At 43.6% G+C, this 21038-nt stretch overlaps 1 protein-coding gene across 1 annotated transcript; it reads left to right on the top strand.

Moving 5' to 3' along the window:
* Positions 1-9781: 9781 nt before the first annotated feature.
* Positions 9782-14272, top strand: TXNIP (thioredoxin interacting protein). The gene is made up of 8 exons (XM_012761944.3): positions 9782-10412; positions 10933-11005; positions 11123-11270; positions 11383-11485; positions 11627-11883; positions 11987-12143; positions 12261-12412; positions 12862-14272. Exons 1-8 carry the CDS (start codon positions 10163-10165, stop codon positions 12895-12897), a joined length of 1176 nt encoding a protein of 391 aa, XP_012617398.1. The 5' UTR covers positions 9782-10162; the 3' UTR covers positions 12898-14272.
* The last annotated feature ends 6766 nt before the right edge of the window (positions 14273-21038 follow it).

Raw genomic sequence — 21038 nt, 5'->3', positions numbered from 1 at the left:
GTGGGTGCCTTGCTTTGGCGCTACCTAGAGCAATTGCTCCCACCTGGGAAGGACAAGGAGAAACACCCATTTTGGTGCTATCCCACCCTTAATCCTACCCCACCTACCCACCCCCCAGCAACTGCCACACCTGGGGAAGGAGAAACCCCTGCTAATCTGCAAAGATTGCAGGGAACCCCCAGCCAGGAAGGCCAGGCAGTCCAGGCACAATAGGACTTAGAAAGTAACTTAGAGTAACCTAAGGCTAATTATCATGTTGTTAACTGTCCATCAAAGTGGTTCAGTGGTGACTTATGAACTACGACTGAAGGGCCCAGTCTAGACACTATAAAACAGGACTCCAGACTGTAATTGAGCCTTTTTGTTACGACAAGAGGCCTGTTCACTGTTTTGTGGCAGACATATCTTGCTCTTGCTATGTAAACCTATCTTGTCCTTCCTCAACAAACTACATTTCATGCTTGTCTTGCTTTTGGTCAGTTTGGTCATTCTTTGGCCAAGAGCACACCAAGAACAAGGCCAGGCGAAGTGGCTCATGCCTTTTAGCACTCTGGGAGGCCAAGGCAGGTGGATGGCTCAAGGTCAGGAGTTCAAAACCAGCCTGAGCAAGAGTGAGACCCCGTCTCTACTAAAAATACAAAGAAATTAATTGGCCAACTAAAAATATACAGAAAAAATTACGGTGGTGCGTGCCTGTAGTCCCAGCTACTTGGAAGGCTGAGGCAGTAGGATCACTTGAGCCCAGGAGTTTGAGATTGCTGTGAGCTAGGCTGACGCCACGGCTCTCTAGCCAGGACAACAGAGTGAGATTCTGTCTCAAAAAAAAAAAAAAAGAAAAGAAAACAGACAAGATTACCAACCCCAAACCCCAACATTTTAGAGAGAGATTACTGAACCTGACAGATACAGATATGTAAACTGTAAAATGCTATTAACAAAGAAAGTATTACCAATTGTCAGTATATATAAAAAACAGAAAACTGTTTTAATATATAGTTTCTTCCTCTCAGTTATGAACACTACATTTTCTTTATCTGTTCCTTCTTCCCATGATCAAGAATCATCTTCACCACTCAAAGGAATGGTCTACAACAAGATTCAGATCTCAGAAAAGCTTTTGTATGTTTGAGACAATTCTTGGACTAAGAATTTTGCAGTACATTAAATTATCCACTGGGTAGCAGGGCTGAGCCAACTGGATTCTTGAATTGTGTAAGAAATAATTTCTCAGAAAAGGGGAAATTGGGTTAAGCACACAATGTCCCATCTCCCTCATACTTATAAACATCAATACAGTCCAATTTTTCTCCTCATAGAAAAACACACCATCACCTCTCACCGCCTTACCCCCTTTGCTCTGATACATACTTGGGCCACAGGCTTTGAGGAGGGACTGGTTATATGTTACAGTATAGCAGAAGAAATTGAGGTTGAAGTTTAATGTCTAACACTAATAAGAAACAATACTAGGTTCTGAATTACTAGCATATTCTACTCCAAAGACACACCCCAATCTATCAATTTAATTTATATTTCATAATATATTTACTCTGTGAAATGTACTACAATAGGTGTTAGGAAGAATATAAAGATTTAAAAAGGACATAGTTCCTGTACTGTGGGAATTCATTATCTAGGACAGAAAAGGCAATTTACATTTAAGTGCTATATGAGAAATATAAACAACATGCTATGGAGCATTTAAAAGACAATGAAATCATATTTGGTTGTAAAGTAAAAGATGAGGGGATTGGGAATTGAGGGAAGTTTTATAGAGGAAAAGTCATTTGGCTGCCTACTGAAGGGTGGGTAGGATTTCAAAAAACAGAGATGGGGAAGGAAGGATAGGCATTCCAGGTACAGAGAAAAGCAGAAGCAGAGACACAAAGACAGAAGGATATATTAGGGGAACACTGAGTACTCAGTTTTGGCTGAAGTATAGGGTACATATATGAGGAAGTAGTGGGAAATGAAACTGGAAAATTTGTTTGAGGCCATTTAATGAAAGCTTTAAATGCCAGGTTGAAGCATTTGAATGTGATTCAGTAAGCAATGGGTTTTGCAATATCATAGGAACAACAGCAGAAAAATCAGTTAAAAGCTACTAAAATAATCTAGGCAAAAGTAACAAGGTCATGACCGGGCGTCGTGGCTCACGCCTGTAATCCTAGCACTCTGGGAGGCCGAGGCGGGCAGATTGCTTGAGGTCAGGAGTTCGAAACCAGCCTGAGCAAGAGCGAGACACTGTCTCTACTATAAATAGAAAGAAATTAATTGGCCAACTAATAGATATAGAAAAAATTAGCCAGGCATGGTGGTGCATGCCTGTAGTCCCAGCTACTCGGGAGGCTGAGGCAGGAGGATTGCTTAAGCCCAGGAGTTTGAGGTTGCTGTGAGCTAGGCTGACACCATGGTACTCGCTCTAGCCTGGGCAACAAAGCGAGACTCTGTCTCAAAAAAATAAAAAATAACAAGGACATGAATCTCAGTGGTGGCAGAGGAATGACAAGCAGGAGATAAATTCTAGAAACACTGAGGAAAGATGGCCTATATAGAATTTGGCAAGTTGACTGGATGTGGAGAATGTAAGAGAAGAAGGAATTAAAGGCAATTCCTAGATTTTAAACCTTGATGGGGTGATGTATAATGGTTCCATTAAAAGAAACAAGAAAAAATGGGTTTGAACACCAGGGGAAGATTATGAATTCATTACGGGACAAGTTGAATTTGAGGTACCAGCTGGAACTCTGGAGATAGACTAAAGGCATATTATAGATTTTTTAAGTCATTTGCACATGCCCCTCACACACAAACGAACAAATAAATAGAAGTCATTTATACAGAGTGATGTACAAATGGGCAACTGAAGAGTAAAACTTAAAGAAAGAAAAGAAGAAGACCAACGACAAGCCCTTGAGAAAAGCTTTCAGAGTGTAGAGAAAAAGAATTTCGAGCAAAGGAGAAAGGATATCAAACATCAGGATAAGTGTTTAAGTTTTTGGAGTCCACTTGCTCAAGGCCTCTTGGGAGTGGCTCTGGCTCATGGTCCTCAAACTTGGCTCAGAATAAATCTCTTTAAAATTAAAAAAAAAAAAGGCCGGGCACGGTAGTTCACGCCTAGAATCCTAGCATTCTGAGAGGCCGAGGCAGGAGGATCACTCGAGGTCAGGAGTTCGAAACCAGCTTGAGCAGCCTCAGCGAGACCCGTCTCTACCAAAAATAGAAAGAAATTAATCGACCAACTAAAAATATATATACAAAAAATTAGCCAGGCATGGTGACACATGCCTGAAGTCCCAGCTATTCGGGAGGCTGAGGTAGTAGGATCACTTGAGCTCAGGAGATTGAGGTTGCTGTGAGCTAGGCTGACGCTATGGCATACTCTAGCCTGGGCAACAAAGTGAGACTCTGTCTCAAAAAAAAAGTGTTTAAGTTTTTTTGTTTGTTTTTTGAGACAGTCTCATTCTGTCACCTGGGCTAGAGTGCCGTGTCATCAGCCTAGGTCACAGCAACCTCAAACTCCTGAGCTCAGGGGATCCTCCTGCCTCAGCCTCCCGATTAGCTGGAACTACAGGTGTATGCACCACCATGCCCAGCTAATTTATTCTATTTTTAGTAGAGATGGGGATCTTGTTCTTGCCTAGGCTAGAGTGTTTAAGTTTTTAAAAGTTGGCAGTTTTTAAGTTATACAGAAGTTAAAGGAAATAAGGCCTAAAAAAATAAATGACTCTAGTTTCCTCAGGAAACTTGATAAAAACCATTTCAGAGGAAACAGAAGCCAGATTACAAAGGGACAAGTTTACTCAACAGAGAAAGCTAGTATAGGTCATTCTCTTAAGAGATTTGAGGCTGGGCAATGTGGCTCAGGCCTGTAATCCTAGCCCTCTGAGAGGCCAAGGCTGGAGGATCACTTGAAGTCAGGAGTTTGAGACCAGCCTGAGGAAGAGTAAGACCCTATCTCTACTAAGACCCCATCTCTAATAAAACTTGAAAAAATTAGCTGGCTAACTAAAAATAGAAACAAACAAAAAAAATTGGACAGTAAAGGGAAGAAAAATGAGTGATAGTATAAGAGGGCATATAAAATTTCTTTTTACCACGTATAAAGGAAAGTTTAAGGAGTATCTTAAGTGAGCCTCCAATAGTTCTTTTTTTTTCTTTTTTTGAGACAGAGTCTTGCTTTGTTGCCCAGGCTACAGTGAGTGCCCTGGCGTCAGCCTAGCTCACAGCAACCTCAGACTCCTGGGCTCAAGCAATCCTACTGCCTCAGCCTCCCAAGTAGCTAGGACTACAGGCATGTGCCACCATGCCTGGCTAATTTTTTCTATATATATTAGTTGGCCAATTAATTTCTTTCTATTTATAGTAGAGACAGGGTCTTGCTCTTGCTCAGGCTGGTTTCGAACTTCTGACCTCGAGCAATCCGCCTGCCTCGGCCTCCCAGAGTGCTAGGATTACAGGTGTGAACCATCGCGCACAGCCAGTTCTAAACAAGTTAATTCAGCCCCTCTCCCCATCTTGCCATAAAGTTGGGCTACACTGAAATCTCCATCCTTTCCTCAGCATGGTGGGAAAATGATCTTAGTCAACGTGAAATGTGGGCTTCTGGATATTTTTTATTTTTATTTTTTAATTTTTTTTGAGACAGAGTGTCACTCTGTTGCCCGGGCTAGAGTGCCGTGGCATCAGCGTAGCTCACAGCAACCTCAAACTCCTGGGCTCAAGCGACCCTTTTGCCTCAGCCCCCTGAGTAGCTGAGATTACTGGCATGCGCCACCATGCCCAGCTAATATTTTCTATATATTTTTAGTTGGCCAATTAATTTCTTTCTATTATTAGTAGAGATGGGGGTCTCGTTTTTGCTCAGGCTGTTTTCGAACTCCTGACCTTGAGCGATCCTCCTGCCTCTGCCTTCCAGAAAGCTAGGATAACAGGCGTGAGCCACCATACCTAGCCAATATTTTTAATAATCAAAGCTAAATTTAAAAACAGAAAGCCTCTGCATGCAGATATGGGGAAAACGAAAAAAGAAAGTAAAATAAAAAAAATAAATAAATAAAAATAAAAACAAAAAGCCCTTACAAAGCATCCTACAGGTAAGAACTCTAGATTAAATATTAGGAATCCTGGGTTTAAAGAGTGCCTCCACCAGACACGAGTTGTATGTCCTAGGTCAAGACACTTTACCTAAATAAGGAAACTGTTTTTTTTTTTTTTAAAGAGGGGGGGTCTAAAAAAAAAAGACTGCTAGAGTTCCCTTTAACTCTAAAACTCTCTGAGTCTTGCCCTGAACCCTTTAGAAGAGCGGTCCCCAACCATTTTGGCACCAGGGACCAGTTTCATGGAAGACAATTTTCCCACAGACTTGTGGGAGGATGGTTTCAGGATGATTCAGGCCAATTATATTTATTGTACAGTCAAACCTCTCTGTTAATGATATTTGCAGCCACTCCCCAGAGCTAGCATTATCACCTTAGCTCTGCCTCAGATCATTAGGCCTTAGATTCTCATAAAGAGCACACAACCGCCGGGCCTGGTGGCTCACACCTGTAATCCTAGCACTCTGGGAGGCCGAGGCGGGTGGATTGCTCGAGGTCGGGAGTTCGAAACCAGCCTGAGCGAGACCCCATCTCTACTAAAAATAGAAAGAAATTAATTGACCAACTAAAAATATATATACAAAAAAAAAATTAGCCGGGCATGGTGGTGCATGCCTGTAGTCCCAGCTACTTGGGAGGCTGAGGCAAGAGGATCCCTTGAGCCCAGGAGATTGAGGTTGCTATGAGTTAAGCTGACGCCATGGCACTCACTCTAGCCAGGGCAACAAAAGTGAGACTCTGTCTCAAAAAAAAAAAAAAAAAAAAGAGCACACAACCTAGATTCCTAGCATGAGCAGTTTACAGTAGGGTTCGTCCTCCTATGAGAATCTAATGCCGCTGCTGATCTGATGGGAAGCAGAGCTTATGCAGTGATGTGAGCAATGGGGAGCAGCTGTAAATATAGATGAAGCTTCACTTACTCGCCTGATGCTCACCTCCTGTCTGGCCTGTGTGGCCCTGGTTCCTAAAAGGCCACTGACTGGTACCAGTTCACAGCCCAGGGGTTGGGGTCGGCAGCTTTAGAAGACTCTTGTGAAAATCAAACAAGATGCTTATGTGCCAAAGCACTGAAAGGCAGGGCAACATATTAGAGTATATACTTTAGACAGAACTGGGTTCAAGATCTTGCTCTACTTACAAAATCTATGACCTCAGGCAAATTACTTAACTTCTGAGCCTGATTTAATCAACTCTGAGTCACAAGATCATTGTGAGAATTAAATGAAACAAACGAATCTCAAGTCCTTTCTGGAACAACATGACAGATGACCTTATAAATATCACTGACATAATTACATAAAGGACTTCGTTCATTATAGGTGCTTAATATATGGCAATTATTTTAAAAGTCATTTTGAACTCTAAGATGCTATACAATCATTTATCTAAGATTTGGAGCCATATACACAGTCGGGCAGTCTTGAATTCCACACTCTCACTTATTTGCCTCTAAACTAACATTCCTTAGAGAAAAATGGGAAAGGGAAATGGATAAGGGTAAAAGGAAGTTTAAAGAGTAGAGGTAACATAAGTGATTAAAAGGACAAAAAGGGGGTTTGTTTTGTAGTAGGAAGTGTGAGTCTTTAGAGTTCTAAATGTTTGTCAGGCCAGAGGTTAAAGAAAAGAGAAATGCAATCAGTGCCTTGTCTCAAATTGGCAACAGAGTGGTGAGGGCTCTTCCCTCCCTGAAAGCACTGGCTTTACCTCACCTCCAAGAAAGCAAACAAGGACATTATCATCACTTGATTTCCTAATGGTACTGGGCTTGAAGAGATGGGGAAGGGGCAGGTAAAGATGATCTAACTTGCAAAACTACTAGACTGAGTCCTACTTTGCTGTTCCTCCTGGGCCTGCCCTTTCTGCAGAACTCCACAAGTGCTGAGACCCTTTTTTCAGGACAGGAATTTACAAGAGTTTTTTCTTTTTTTGACCCAAGAACTGAGAAGGAAGACTCAGGGGACAGATTGTTATCAGAATATGCGGTTATAAGGTGAAAGGTTGTAAACAACTCTGTCCAGGAGAACTCCATTTCAGAACATGTCTTGGCTACAGGCCTGGTAGGCAGCTGCTACTGCCAAAGCTAGATAGTTTTTTGGCATTCAAGGGAATCCAGACATAATACAGAGCAAACAAATGGTCAGTACTGAGCTATGCAGGATGGGAAAATAAGAAGAAACTGGAGCCCAAGGGAGAAACTTAGAATAAGAGAGAATTGTCATAGGATTTTTACGAACTCAAAATGTCAGTACTTCACAGAAACAAATATTAGCATTCCCTTTTCTCCTAGATGTCCTAAATTACCACCATCCTGATCCATTACTAGCCGCTTCTCCTCCTATCCCCTCAAAATTTATGTAGTTATATATCACATTATAACAATATTGCTTCATGTATTTCACTGTAAACACTTTGATGTTTCCTATTTATGTACACTTTCATACCCATCAAACTAAAATTCTCCCAGAACCACAATTTTGAATTTTTTTTTTTTTTTTTTGAGACAGAGTCTCACTTTGTTGCCCAGGCTAGAGTGAGTGCCCTGGCATCAGCCTAGCTCACAGCAACCTCAAACTCCTGGGCTCAAGCAATCCTACTGCCCCAGCCTCCCGAGTAGCTGGGACTACAGGCATGTGCCACCATGCTCGGCTGATTTTTTTCTATATATATTAGTTGGCCAATTATTATTTCTATTTATAGTAGAGACGGGGTCTCACTCTTGCTCAGGCTGGTTTCGAACTCCTGACCTCGAGCAATCCGCGAGCGCCTCGGCCTCCCAGAGTGCTAGGATTACAGGTGTGAGCCACTGCGGCTGGCCCAATTTTGAATTTTTAAAATTACTTTAGTCAGAGTCCCACCTCCTTAGTTCCCAATAACTTTATCAATATCGTTGACCTACTGAAAATACCTCAAGCCCAGTTAGGTAACTTTCTTGAACAGGGTGCCACCTCAAGCCCACACACCCTAAAGAACAACATGTTCCTGGGGTTTGTACTCTGTGTGAATGTTTTCCAAGAGAGTCGTGATGTCTGATTCTTGAGCTTGCTTAATATTGGGGTTGAGTTGTAACTTGTTAGCCTTAGGGTGTCAACCCAATTAGGGTGTATGAGGAAGGAAGAAGGATCTTTAACAGTAATGAAGACTTCTTTTTGCTGAGAGGATAGGATTTCAATATACCCAAATGCTGCTTATTTACTTCTCCATCTCAAATTTGAGGACATTATCTTCCTCTTTCCAGCACAAGGAATGAGGCTAATAATCTCCTGATACCTCAAAACAGATATGGGAAGGGTCTAGGAATCAAAGAAAAGGGGAAATAATCCCTGCACCTCTGCATATAAGTTTTTTAAATTATATTTTGGAATAATTTATTAGGAGTCAGCTCCTAAAGGCATCTCACAGCCAGCAGGGAGAAAACCATATGACAGACAACCAAATGAAACCAACAAAGAATGAGCAGTCAGGGTCCCTTTTAGCATGAATTTATAGTGCTCTGGTGACCCTTCTTTCTTGTCTTGTCCTTATTTCTAAACAGCTTAGGTAAAAAGATAAAAAACTGTTCCTCCACCTGTCCACTGACAATTTGGTTATAAACAGAAAACTTTCTAGCTTTTAGGCAGATTTGTGGATGTGCATTTGACGTAGTGAGTTGGGAGTGGGTGAATTACAATAAAGAGTGAAAGTAACTGGGGGGAAAGGGGGAGGGTAAAAGAGTAAAGCTCTCTTTTACCCTTTTCTTTTTCTTTCCTGGAGAAGCAGGCAGGAAGTGAGAGACAATCAGAGCCTAAAGAACACATCTTACTGAAGAGACAATGAGGTAAACAGAGAACATAAACAATGTGTTCCCCAACTTTGCAGGTAGAAGCTGAACAGATGAGGGGGATAAGCAACAGGATGTGAACACGCCCTTACCATTTCCGTTCCCGAGAACTGTGAGAACGAGCAGAGGGTACAGGGCGAGGAACAGCATAGGCACACAGCGCCAGGGCCCCAGGGGCTGGACGGGAAGGGAGAAGACACCTCAGTCCCCTAGGCCGGCTTTCCAATGAGGACTGGAAAGAGGTTTAAAATTTGTGGCGAGTTCTCCTTTCCTTCAGAGAAGCCAGTTTTTTGTTTTTAATAGAGATGCGAGGCAAGAGACAAAGGAGACCTTCCTGAACAGTAACAACAGCATTCCCTACACTCTGCCACCCCAATCCTGAAGTACCCTTGGAGCTATGGGATTGTTTTTCACAGACTTGCTACCTCGGAGCCGGAATAAACGGCTGCCTCTGAATTCACTGCACTGGCTAAGACTAGGCATGAAATTCCCTCAAAAGCACTTTCCTTTTACCTTAAAACATTGCTCCTAGACCAGAAGCATCCCCACACTCGTCCTCCGACGGCAACTCGCCCTAGATAGGTTTTAGGATTGGGGAACCCCCCCCCCCTTCCGTTGGGCGGGGGTAAGGAACTCCACAGCCCCCCCTCCCCCCTCCCTCCCTCCCTCCCCCTGAGTAGCAGCGCTGCACAACAACCATTTTCCCCGCCAGGAGCACATCGTGTCCACGCGCCTCTGCGGTGTCGCTGATTGGTCGGGGTCCTGGTAAACAAGGACCAGGCAGCCAATGGGACGGCTGTGCACGAGGGCAGCACGAGCCTCCGGGCCAGCGCTCGCATGGCTCCGCCGCCCCGGCTCCTATATAGAGCAGTTTCCGGCTCCCGGCAGAAACCAATCGCTCATTGACTCTCACTGAGTTCTTTCCGAGTGCTGCCGAAATCCGGATTTTTCTTCCAGTAACTTGCGGCGGGGGAAAAAGTTTTTGTTTTGTTTTTTTTTCGTTTCTCTTGAAACCCTTTGGCGTAACCAACAGCTTAAAAATTTTGGACGCCTTTTCAAAAACCTAGTAGTTAGAATTCGTTTGTGGGCTTCTTTAAATCTTATTTTCTTTTTAAGCCCAGCCTGCTTAAGGTCACCCTCATTCCTTAGGAAGAGTGAAATAACTTACTGCAAAGGGTGCTTCTTGGATTTGGCGTTTTGTTTGTTTCGCCCCCGTTTCTGATTCTTGAGCCAACTCAGCCCAGTCATGGTGATGTTCAAGAAGATCAAATCTTTTGAGGTGGTCTTTAGCGAGTCCGAAAAGGTGTATGGCAGTGGCGAGAAGGTGGCCGGCCGGGTGATAGTGGAGGTGTGTGAAGTTACTCGAGTCAAGGCCGTTAGGGTCCTGGCTTGCGGAGTGGCTAAAGTCCTGTGGCTGCAGGGATCCCAGCAGTGCAGACAGACCTTGGAGTATCTGCGCTACGAAGACACGCTTCTCCTGGAAGACCAGCCAACAGGTAAGTGGCCCGGTGGTTTGTTGTTGGAGCGTTTAAGATGGTTAGAAAAGAGAATTGAAAGGAGTTAATAGAACCTACACGAAATGTTTTAAGTCGCTCAGTTTTGGTTAGAATTACGTGTTGCTTCCTTTTCTTTTTTAGTTTTAGTTTGCAAACATTCCCCCAGGCCCCCAAAAAGGGTGATTTGTACAATTTCTTACAGTACTGTGTCCTAAAGGTAGTTCTTGAGGGGTGTTGCCTCAGCTATTTAAAGACTTGTGTATGCATAAGCTGCTTATTCTTTGCTTGCTTTCTGTTTTAGATGTTAGTAGGGGAACTCCTGGGTGTGAGCCTTTGAGCATTGCAGGGCTTTGCAACTTTTTGCCCAACAAAATACATCAGAGTCTCTCATTTAAGAACATAAGGGATGAAATTGAGCTACTAGGATACCCTTGGCTGCTGCCCAAGTGTTCTCTATCACACAGATGCATTTTAAGTGTAATAAGAGACTTAATGGTTACCTGCTTTTCTCTCCCTTCAGGTGAGAATGAGATGGTGATCATGAGACCTGGAAACAAATACGAGTACAAGTTCGGCTTTGAGCTTCCTCAGGGGTAGGTATAAGCTAAATAAATTTTTGGGCTCTTCTATTTCTAAATATCTTCCCCTTGTTTGATCACTTTTCTTTTCTTGGAGAACATTTTAAAATTGTTTCTCCTCTCTTGAAACAGGCCTCTGGGAACATCTTTCAAAGGAAAATATGGGTGTGTAGACTACTGGGTGAAGGCTTTTCTTGATCGCCCCAGCCAGCCAACTCAAGAGACAAAGAAAAGCTTTGAAGTGATGGATCTGGTGGATGTCAATACCCCTGATTTAATGGTGAGGTTCATTTTAAGATTCTATTCTCCTGGGTCATGGGCATGATAAATAAGGTGGCTTGGGCGTTATATTGAAGCATCTCAAAACACTTTTTTTGTCCCATTCTATGTAGGCACCTGTGTCTGCTAAAAAGGAGAAGAAAGTTTCCTGCATGTTCATTCCTGATGGGCGGGTGTCTGTTTCTGCTCGAATTGACAAAAAAGGATTCTGTGAAGGTAAAAACCTAGTGCTCAAAACGGTAGACAGATATAATAGAAACTCTGGGTTTGGAGGTGAGGGTAAAGGACTAGGGCCGAAGAGATGTCATTAACTGTCCTTAGTATTAGTTAATAAGTTTTCATCTTTTTTATTGCTAGGTGATGACATTTCCATCCATGCTGACTTTGAGAATACATGTTCTCGAATTGTGGTCCCCAAAGCTGCCATTGTGGCCCGCCACACTTACCTTGCCAATGGCCAGACCAAGGTGCTGACTCAGAAGTTGTCATCGGTCAGAGGAAATCATATTATCTCAGGGACATGTGCATCATGGCGTGGCAAGACCCTTCGTGTGCAGAAGATCAGGCCTTCTATCCTGGGCTGCAACATCCTTCGAGTTGAATATTCTTTACTGGTGAGTGGATAGGGAGTGTGAGAGAAATTGTTTATCTGTTACCACAACAGTTGTTTTCTCTCCAGACCTCTGTAGTCTAACAAACTACCATTTTCCTTTTTAGATATATGTAAGCGTCCCTGGCTCAAAGAAAGTGATCCTTGACTTACCCTTGGTAATCGGCAGCAGATCAGGTTTAAGCAGCCGAACATCCAGCATGGCCAGCCGAACCAGCTCAGAGATGAGTTGGGTTGATTTGAACATCCCTGATACCCCAGAAGGTGAGCCATACCTAACATCTTTTCTTCCCTTTTGGTCTACTTGGGTTTGTAAAACTGGTGGTCCAGCATCTTTCTCTAAGCCAGATTTTTTTATCTCCACATATTTTCTCTTTTTAGCTCCTCCTTGCTATATGGATATCATTCCTGAAGATCATCAGTTGGAGAGCCCCACCACTCCTCTGCTAGATGACATGGACAACTCTCAAGACAGCCCTATCTTTATGTATGCTCCTGAGTTCAAGTTCATGCCACCACCTACTTATACTGAGGTGGGAATTGTTATTTTTACTGTTAATGTTTGTCCCAAGCTTTCTATAGGAAGTTGACTTAGAGGGGTGGCCAAACTGGTTCCTTTTTTTTTTGAGACAGTCTCTCGCTTTGTTGCCCAGGCTAGAGTAAGTGCCGTGGCATTAGCCTGTCTCACAGCAACCTCAAACTCCTGGACTCAAGCAATCCTGCTGCCTCAGCCTCCCAAGTAGCTGGGACTACAGGCATGCGCCACCATGCCCGGCTAATTTTTTTTATATATATTAGTTGGCCAATTAATTTCTATTTATAGTAGAGACGGGATCTCGTTCTTGCTCAGCCTAGTTTTGAACTCCTGACCTCGAGCAATCCCATCCGCCTCTAGGATTACAGGTGTGAACCACCGCACCAGGCCCAAACTGGTTCTTCAGTTCATATTCAAACTAAAAGGGTCTCTTCTTTCTTCCTCCAGGTGGATCCCTGCATCCTCAACAACAATGTGCAGTGAGCATGTGGAAGAAAAGCAGCTGTACCTACTTGTCTCTTTCCGCCTCTCTTCTTGGACTCTCCCTATTTTAGAGACTTAACAGTCTCTACAGTGGGCTGTGGGTCCACCTCAGCCTCTGACTTCCTAATGCAGGGGTTGATCAGCTGGCAATTTCCTGGGCCTTAAAGGGTGCAGACTTGTTTCAGCCAGTGCCAGTGTTGTCACATAAGGGTGTTTGCTGGACGGGTTTTAAAACATACTAGAAAAACCCAGGCCCATCCATTTTTCTCAGATCTCCTTGAAAAATGGAGGTATTTTCAGAGTTTTGAGTAAGGGGTAGAAATGGCCCCCTCACATGGTGTTACAACAGCATTGGACCTTGAATTTCCTGTGCCATGTGGAGCAGAGCCAATTTAGCAAAACTAGGAAAATTGTGGCCAAAACTTTGGGAAAAGGAGGTTTCTAAAATCTGTGTACCCAATTGTTTTTGTACTTATAGAAAAAAAATCTTTCAGGGCTGATTTGGTTTGGACTTTGGAAGGAGATTTCCTTGTGAATTAAAGGGAAAGTACTCTAAGGTTGTCTATCCTTAGAATGTACTTTAACCTGGCTTAAGGCAATAGTAACTGTCCTACCGAAGGTCTTAAAAGCCATTTTTAGAGCCTGTTGCACTGTATTCTCCTGTTGCAAACATTTTCATATGGGAGGATGTGTTTTTATTTTCATGTGAGTCCTTGGAATTGACTCTGAGGTGATGTTCTTAGCACTTTAGTTCCTGTCAATTTTTTTGTTCTTTTTTCCCCTCCATCTTAAATGTAAGCTAAAACTGGTCTACTATGTCTCTAGGGGTAAGCACAGTAACAAAAGTGTTATTACTTTTGAGACTTTGTCCCAGTGTACAGAACTATATAATTCTAACACTTTAACTATATGAAAGGGTTGCTCCTGTCAGCCTTGTCCACTGTGACTTCTCCAAACCCAAGGAGGAACTCTAGATCAAGAAGCTCCAACACTGGTCAGAGCCTCCAGACACTGCTTTGAGGGCAACTAGAGGGCAAGTCTTCACTGAAGTCCCTCAATATTCCTTACTGCCCAGTGTTAGGAGACAGGAATATTAGCCTCTCTCACTCACTGCAGCTGCCAACAGTTGGTCAGTCACCCTCAGCCATAGCACTTTGTTCACTGTCCTGTGTCAGCACTGAGCTCCACCCTTTGCTGAGAATTATTACAGCCAGAAAATATGTGTGCTGAAGATGGTTTCACTTTTTGTTTTTTAATTATGTATCTTTTTGTATGATAAATACTATATTTTGTACTTAACCAGATATATTTTCACCCCAGGTGGGGATATTCTTTGTAAAAAACATAAAAATAAAGTTTTTTTAATGACAGAAAAGGTTTTGTTTCTTCTTGTCTGTGAGGTGGCATTGGAGAACTTATTAGAAGTTGTGCCTAAAGGAGCTTTCCTCTACAATCCACACCACTGAAAACCCCATGGAAAGAGCACTCCCAATTGGCTGACCCTAACAAATGTAGTCAAAGTGGGGGGTTGAAGGGGTGAAGAGGGAAGGAATTTGGAGCTATGTTTGGTCATCTTTCGGATTCACCAAAGAACTATGAGATCTTCTGGTGGCCTAAACTAGTTTTCAAAATCCACAGCTAATCATTAAATTCCTTCAGTTTTGGAGTTCATGAGTTCTTGAATTGCAGGGAAGAAATTTGGTTTGTGAGGGAATTTAAAAGGAAAGGTTGAAAATTTTGTTTCATCGTGGGTTTTTTCCCAGTGTAAAGCTGGTTTATATGCTGACATATATAAGTTATAAGCTAACTTCAAGGCCAGGGTGCAGTAGCTCACGCTCTGGGAGGCTGAGGCAGGAAGGATTGGTTGCGGTCAGGAGTTCGAGATCAGCCTGAGCAAGAGCGAGACCCCTGTCTCTACTAAAAATAGAAATTAGTGGGACAACTAAAAATATATAGAAAAAAAGGCCAGGCGCAGTGGCTCACGCCTGTAATCCTAGCACTCTGGGAGGCCGAGGCGGGTGGATTGCTCGAGGTCAGGAGTTCGAAACCAGCCTGAGCAAGAGCAAGACCCCATCTCTACTATAAATAGAAAGAAATTAATTGGCCAACTAATATATAGAAAAAATGAGCTGGGCACGGTGGCCCATGCCTGTAGTCCCAGCTACTCGGGAGTCTGAGGCAGCAGGATCGCTTGAGCCCAGGAGATTGAGGTTGCTGTGAGCTAGGCTGACGCCAGGGCACTCACTCTAGCCTGGGCAACAAAGTGAGACTCTGTCTCAAAAAAAAAAATATATATATATATATAGAGAGAGAGAGAGAGAGAGAGAGAGAGCAACTAGCTGGGCATGGTGGCACGTGCCTCTAGTTCCAGCTACTCGGGAGGCTGAGGCAGGAGGATTGCTTGAGCCCAGGAGTTTGAGGTTGCTGTGAGGTAGGCTTGACACCATGGCACTCACTCTAGCCTGGGCAACAAAGTGAGACTGTCTCAAATAAATTTAAAAAGAAAAAAAATTAAAAAAGGATAACTTCAAGATGAGTTTAGAGTTACTAGTATTCGTTGGAGGTAGATACCATTTTTTCTCTCCACAGTTCCTATCCAAGCACATAGTCATAATTCAGTAAATGTTTGCTAAATATTCAACCCCACCCTTATCGCTATTCCTTGTAGGGTAATAATTATAGATTAATACCACAATTACACTTTTTTTTAAAATTTTGTGGATGAGGTTCTGGAGCCCCAAGAAAAGGGGGCCCCAGAAGTCGCCCACACTTTTTTTTTTTTTTTTTGGAGATGGTCTCACTAGTGCCCAGGCTAGAGTACAGTGATATTATAGCTCACTGTAACCTCAAGCTCCTGGGCTCAAATGATCCTCCTGCCTCAGCCTCCTCAGTAGCTGGGGCTACAGGCATGCACTTCCATGCTTGGCTAATTTTTCGTAGAGATGGGATCTTGCTCTTGCTCAGGGTAGTCTGGCACTCCTGAGCCCATGCGATCCTTCCACATTGGCCTCTCAGAGCTAGGATTACAGGCGTGAGCCACCGCCCTGGCCTCCCCCTTTAATTGAAGTGATCTTTATTATTCATGAAAGAGAGACAGGTGAGAAACGCTGAGATGTCAGAGGTCAATGTACTTTTTGATTTTTGGCTCATTTAAATATTTGCAGACAGATCTTGTCCTGGCCCTTGGAGGCTCCCAGAAGTCCTACGTAAAATAAATGTGAATCAAACAGTGAATGAGAATTCAAGCTTCATTTTTTTTTTTTTTTTTTTTTTGAGACAGAGTCTCGCTTTCTTGCCTAGGCTAGAGTGAGTGCCGTGGCGTCAGCCTAGCTCACAGCAACCTCAAACTCCTGGGCTCAAGCGATCCTGCTGCCTCAGCCTCCGGAGTAGCTGGGACTACAGGCACGAGCCACCATGCCCGGCTGATTTTTTTTTATATTATATATATTAGTTGGCCAATTAATTTCTTTCTATTTTTTTATGGTAGAGACGGGGTCTCGCTCAGGCTGGTTTTGAACTCCTAACCTTGTGCTCCGCCCGCCTCAGCCTCCCAGAGTGCTAGGATTACAGGCATGAGCCACCGCGCCCGGCTTTTTTTTTTTTTTTGAGACAAGAGTCTCACTTTGTTGCCCAGGCTAGAGTGAGTGCCATGGCAGCCTAGCTCACAGCAACCTCAAACTCCTGGGCTCAGGCGATCCTTCTGCCTCAGCCTCCTGAGTAGCTGGGACTACAGGCATGCGCCACCATGCCCAACTAATTTTTTCTATATATATTAGTTGGCCAATTAATTTCTTTCTATTTATAGTAGAGACGGGGTCTCGCCGTAGTAGAGACAGGGTCTCGCTCTTGCTCAGGCTGGTCTCCCAACTCCTGAGCTCAAGGAATCCTCCCACCTCGGCCTCCCAGAGTGCTAGGATTACAGGCGTGAGCCAAAGCTTCATTTTTTGTTTATCTTTCATTCTCCATAGCTCTCTCCTGGCTCTCTGTGTCTCTTGTTTTCATTACCAGCGAGTCAGTCTCTAGCTCTCCGTATTGCCAGGATGACTCTCACTTGAACCCGCCCCACCCCTTTTTTACCTGTTCAAGAATTTAGTGGCTCCTCCCCTTTGAATTTGTGACAAGGAAACTAGGTCAAAGTTGATGGAAAAGTTTCTTCTGCTGCTTGTTTTCCAGGGGCTGGAGTGTTGGAGGAAGGACAAGAGCAGGCCAGAGGGCAGGACAAGGGGATGGAGAACCACAGAGCACATGAGCCTGGTTGGTTGTGTACACAGTCTGGCTACTGGCACATGATATGAGAATGGCAGTGGCAGGGAGAAGATAGATAATTTACACCCTAGCCTTTTGGAGATTTGATCCTGGAAGGGCCAGAATATACGCATTCCCTCCTGATACCCTAATATCCTTAATCCAGCACTGTCTGAAAGAACTTTCTATGATGATGGAAATGTTCTTTATCTGTGCTGTCCAATACCGTAGCCACTAGCCACATGTGGCTATTGAGCTCTAAAATATGCCTACTGTGATTAACTAAATTTTTGTTTAGTTAATTTAACTTTAAATGGCTTTGTGTGACTAGTGACTACTATATTGAGCAAGCAGCACATCAAAATCTGAGGAAGTAAACAGTAGAACTGTTCCCCCAGTAGAAATCCATCCCCCTTAGAGCACAGAATCTCCACCCTACTTCCTTTTGCCTTCTATACACAACTTCTACCTCACCCCAAAACATTTTCTGCATACAGGCTCCCTTAATTCTCCTTCTTTGGGTATTGGCCTAGATGCTTCTCCACTTAGGTGGGTAAATATTTTGGGTTTTCTTTGTCCATGCTCTTCTCATATGCTTTTTAATTTTTAAAGAGCTGTAACCTACATGTGTAGCCATTAGAGGAGATCTAGTTCGGAGTATCATTTATTCATTAGGTCCAACTTGGTATAGGAAGATCTGAGAGTAATCAGAAAGAAAACTACCTAAAGAGAGAAAAGAGCTAAAGAAAATAAAATTAACAAGAAAAAGGCAGGTACTTCCACAAGCAGGGTCCTTGGCTGCCTGTATTGATACCTCTGAACAGACTGGACACAAGGATCTAACTTGGTTGAGGCACTGGGAGGGAAGAGTGTGGGGAAAGGATCTGACCAAGCACATGGTCAGCAAAAAACAATCACACAAGAGCTGAAGGGCATGAAGTAGGATCAAGGAGTGTCCTTTGCTTAATGCTTTTTTGTCTGTTTATGTTTTGTTTTTTGAGAATGGGGTCTTGCTATGTTGCCCAGGCTGGAGTGCAATAGCTATTCACAGGTGCAATCATAATGCAGCCTCAAACTCCTGGCCTCAAAGGATCCTCCCCTGCCTCAGCCTGCCATTTAGCTGGGACTACAGGAATGTGCCCGGTGACCTTTGCCCAATTCTTTCAATGCAGACCCTCTTATAGTTCCTTCCTTGACCACCTCTAGGAGATAAAATGCATAAGGTAAATGAGGAAAATATTGTACTGATTCTGCAATGGCTATAGTCTCTGCACCAAGCACCCTGATCTCAATAGTTCTGCACTAGGAGATGGGAACATTTGTCCCTTTTCTGTTCTGACCTCACATCCACCTCCATTTCCTAAACTGAAAAATTCCATTTCAGAGGTAGCTAAAGATTCAGAGCTGCAGGTCTTGACCCAATAGTCTCAAACCTAGAAAAAGTTCAGAAACCAGCCTTCCTATACTAGTAAGGAAAAATTAGAATATGATGGTATAGTAGTTAAGTACGTGGTCCCTGAAGGCAAACTATCTAAATTAAAATCCTACTTCTACCACTTAACCAGCTGTGTGACCTTGGGCAACTTGTTTAAACTCTCTGTGCCACAGTTTATTCATTTTTAAAATGGGGGATATCTATATCTCAGAAGATTGTTGTAAGGATTTTAAAAATACATGTGAGGTGTTGGAACAATGGCAAGCAAGTGCTTCTTATCTAAAATAAGAGACATATCCCTCACTATCACCTTGAAAAATCACTTTCAGGCATGTCCAGAAGATCGATTTTCCTCTCCAACCTTACACAGTTAAGGCCATTCTGCTGTTGCTCCTCTTGATTCTCTTCCTCTTGATTCTTGTTCCTGGGAGAACAAAACAGTCTGGGGGAGAGGTCAATGTATAGGAGCTGACTCACCTAGAGTTGCCATGGCAGGGGAGAGGTAGCCCACTCTTGGGACTCCTACCCCTAGGCCTGCACAGGCACTTGGCACACACCCCCGGCATCTCAGGGTATAGCTATGAGAGCGCCAGGGGTTTGTCTTTCATACTCCCAGTGTCCTTCACAGGCCTGTGGATTAACCCCGTGACCTTCTGAAAATTGAGCTTTCTTAACTTTTCAGTATACAACTCCAGTATACAAATCACAAAAGATTTCCACCATTTGGACTGATAAACTAAGGACTAGAGAATGCTAGAGATACAATGTGACACTACAAAGGACTCCCAGGCCAGGTGCAGTGGCTCACGCCTATAATCCTAGCACTCTGGGAGGCCAAGGCAGACGGATCGCTCAAGGTCAGGAGTTTGAAACCAGCCTGAGAAAGAGCAAGACCCTGTCTCTACTAAAAATACAATTAAATTAATTGGCCAACTAGAAATATATAGAAAACATTAGCCGGGCATGGTGGCACATGCCTGTAGTCCCAGCTACTCGGGAGGCTGAGGCAGAAGGATTGCTTGAGCCCAGGAGTTTGAGGTTGCTGTAGCTAGGCTGATGCCACGGCACTCTAGCCCATGCAACAGAGTGAGACTCTGTCTCAAAAAAAAGGACTCCAAAACTGCTTGTTCTAAGATATTGTACCTCATTTGATATTTTTCCCTGGGGTGGACTAGACTGAGTAGCACAAAGGTCAGTAGAGGTGAGTCCTCGTCAGTGGGCAATGGGGCCTGTTTAGGCTATTCCTGTTCTGTCCTGACCTTTCCTTTGGCTTGACCCTTCCCTCCTCTCACTGGACCTGTTATGTAAGGAGAAAAGAATAAACAGACTCTGATGGCTGTTTATTCTGACTACCAATTGATTTGTGATCTCTAGGGAACAGAGTGACGGGAGAAGGAGGAAGATAGGAACATGGGGACAGGGTTGTGAATTCCACGTGCCCTGAGTCCCAGGATGTCAAGCAAGGTCCATTTTCAGTCTTCGTTGGGTGATGGAGCTGATGATTACCTCTCCAAGTCAACCAAATGGTCAGTAAACAGGTTCTTGGAAATGTGTGGCTGGGTTCCCAGCTTGGATATTTTTAACCTCCTGGACAGATAGACAGAGAATGGATGTCAGTTGCTGAGAGGGGAGGGGATTTTCAGGGGCATGAGAACTGTGCTGCCCTTATATGGTTCTGTGGCTTAAGATTCCTCTCTCTCCATGTCACCTGTCAAATTCTGACTTCTTCCATTTATCCAGACTCAGGGTTAATATTTTGTCTCCTATTCTCCCATTTCTCTTAATTCCCAGTCTTTCATGCTTGCCTCAGATTCCAACTCTGAGGAAATTTTGTTTTTGGTTCCAGACTCCAAGATGTTTTTACCTCTGTATCCCTGTAGATCAGGAAGAGGGGCGTTGGGCTGGGACCGATAGCTCCTTTGATACCCCTGGAGAAAGGTGTAGCCCTGCCAGTGGTACTCACAGGCTTCTCTGCAGTTCTACCTCCTCAAGCTGTCCTGCAGGAAAGCTCCAAACTCTCCTGCAACCTCATGTACCCCATTGTCCCCAACTATTGGGAACAGAATTCGAGATCATGGAAGACCAGGTTTGAGCTTCATATACCTTTGAAAGTAGAAGAGATATTCATGGCGAGGTCAGAGAGGTTGGATATGGTGACAAAGTCTGACAACGCAAGATCTGCTGTCTCTGGTTTTGGTAAACTAGGTCACCTGGGAGGTGGATCATTGACAAGCCCAGAATATCTTTTTTTTGTGTGATATCTGCTTTAGACCAGAATATATTTTTGATTGCGAGGAAGGTCTGGAGGTTAGGAATGAAGGCAAGGAAGGAGAGATGAAAACTAGGAAAATTCCCAAGTTGGGGCTTCATCTTCCCTTGATCTTCTCTTTAAACTGAATACCCATCTGTATCCAAAGACTGCTTCCTCCTCTCCTCTTGTTCTTTTCTATCTCAGCATCCC

Source organism: Microcebus murinus, chromosome 2 (assembly GCF_040939455.1).
Source record: "Microcebus murinus isolate Inina chromosome 2, M.murinus_Inina_mat1.0, whole genome shotgun sequence".
Classification (NCBI taxonomy): Eukaryota; Metazoa; Chordata; class Mammalia; order Primates; family Cheirogaleidae; genus Microcebus; species Microcebus murinus.
This window is presented reverse-complemented; position numbering and strand designations above follow the sequence as displayed.

What these genes read in the sequence shown, in the direction of transcription:
- TXNIP (XM_012761944.3), top strand. Translation starts at nt 10,163, where the DNA reads ATGGTGATGTTCAAGAAGATCAAATCTTTTGAGGTGGTCTTTAGCGAG. An exon ending in CCTGGAAGACCAGCCAACAG is followed by an intron (nt 10,413 to 10,932) that starts GTAAGTGGCCCG and finishes CTCTCCCTTCAG; the next exon opens with GTGAGAATGAGATGGTGATC. An exon ending in TCAATACCCCTGATTTAATG is followed by an intron (nt 11,271 to 11,382) that starts GTGAGGTTCATT and finishes CATTCTATGTAG; the next exon opens with GCACCTGTGTCTGCTAAAAA.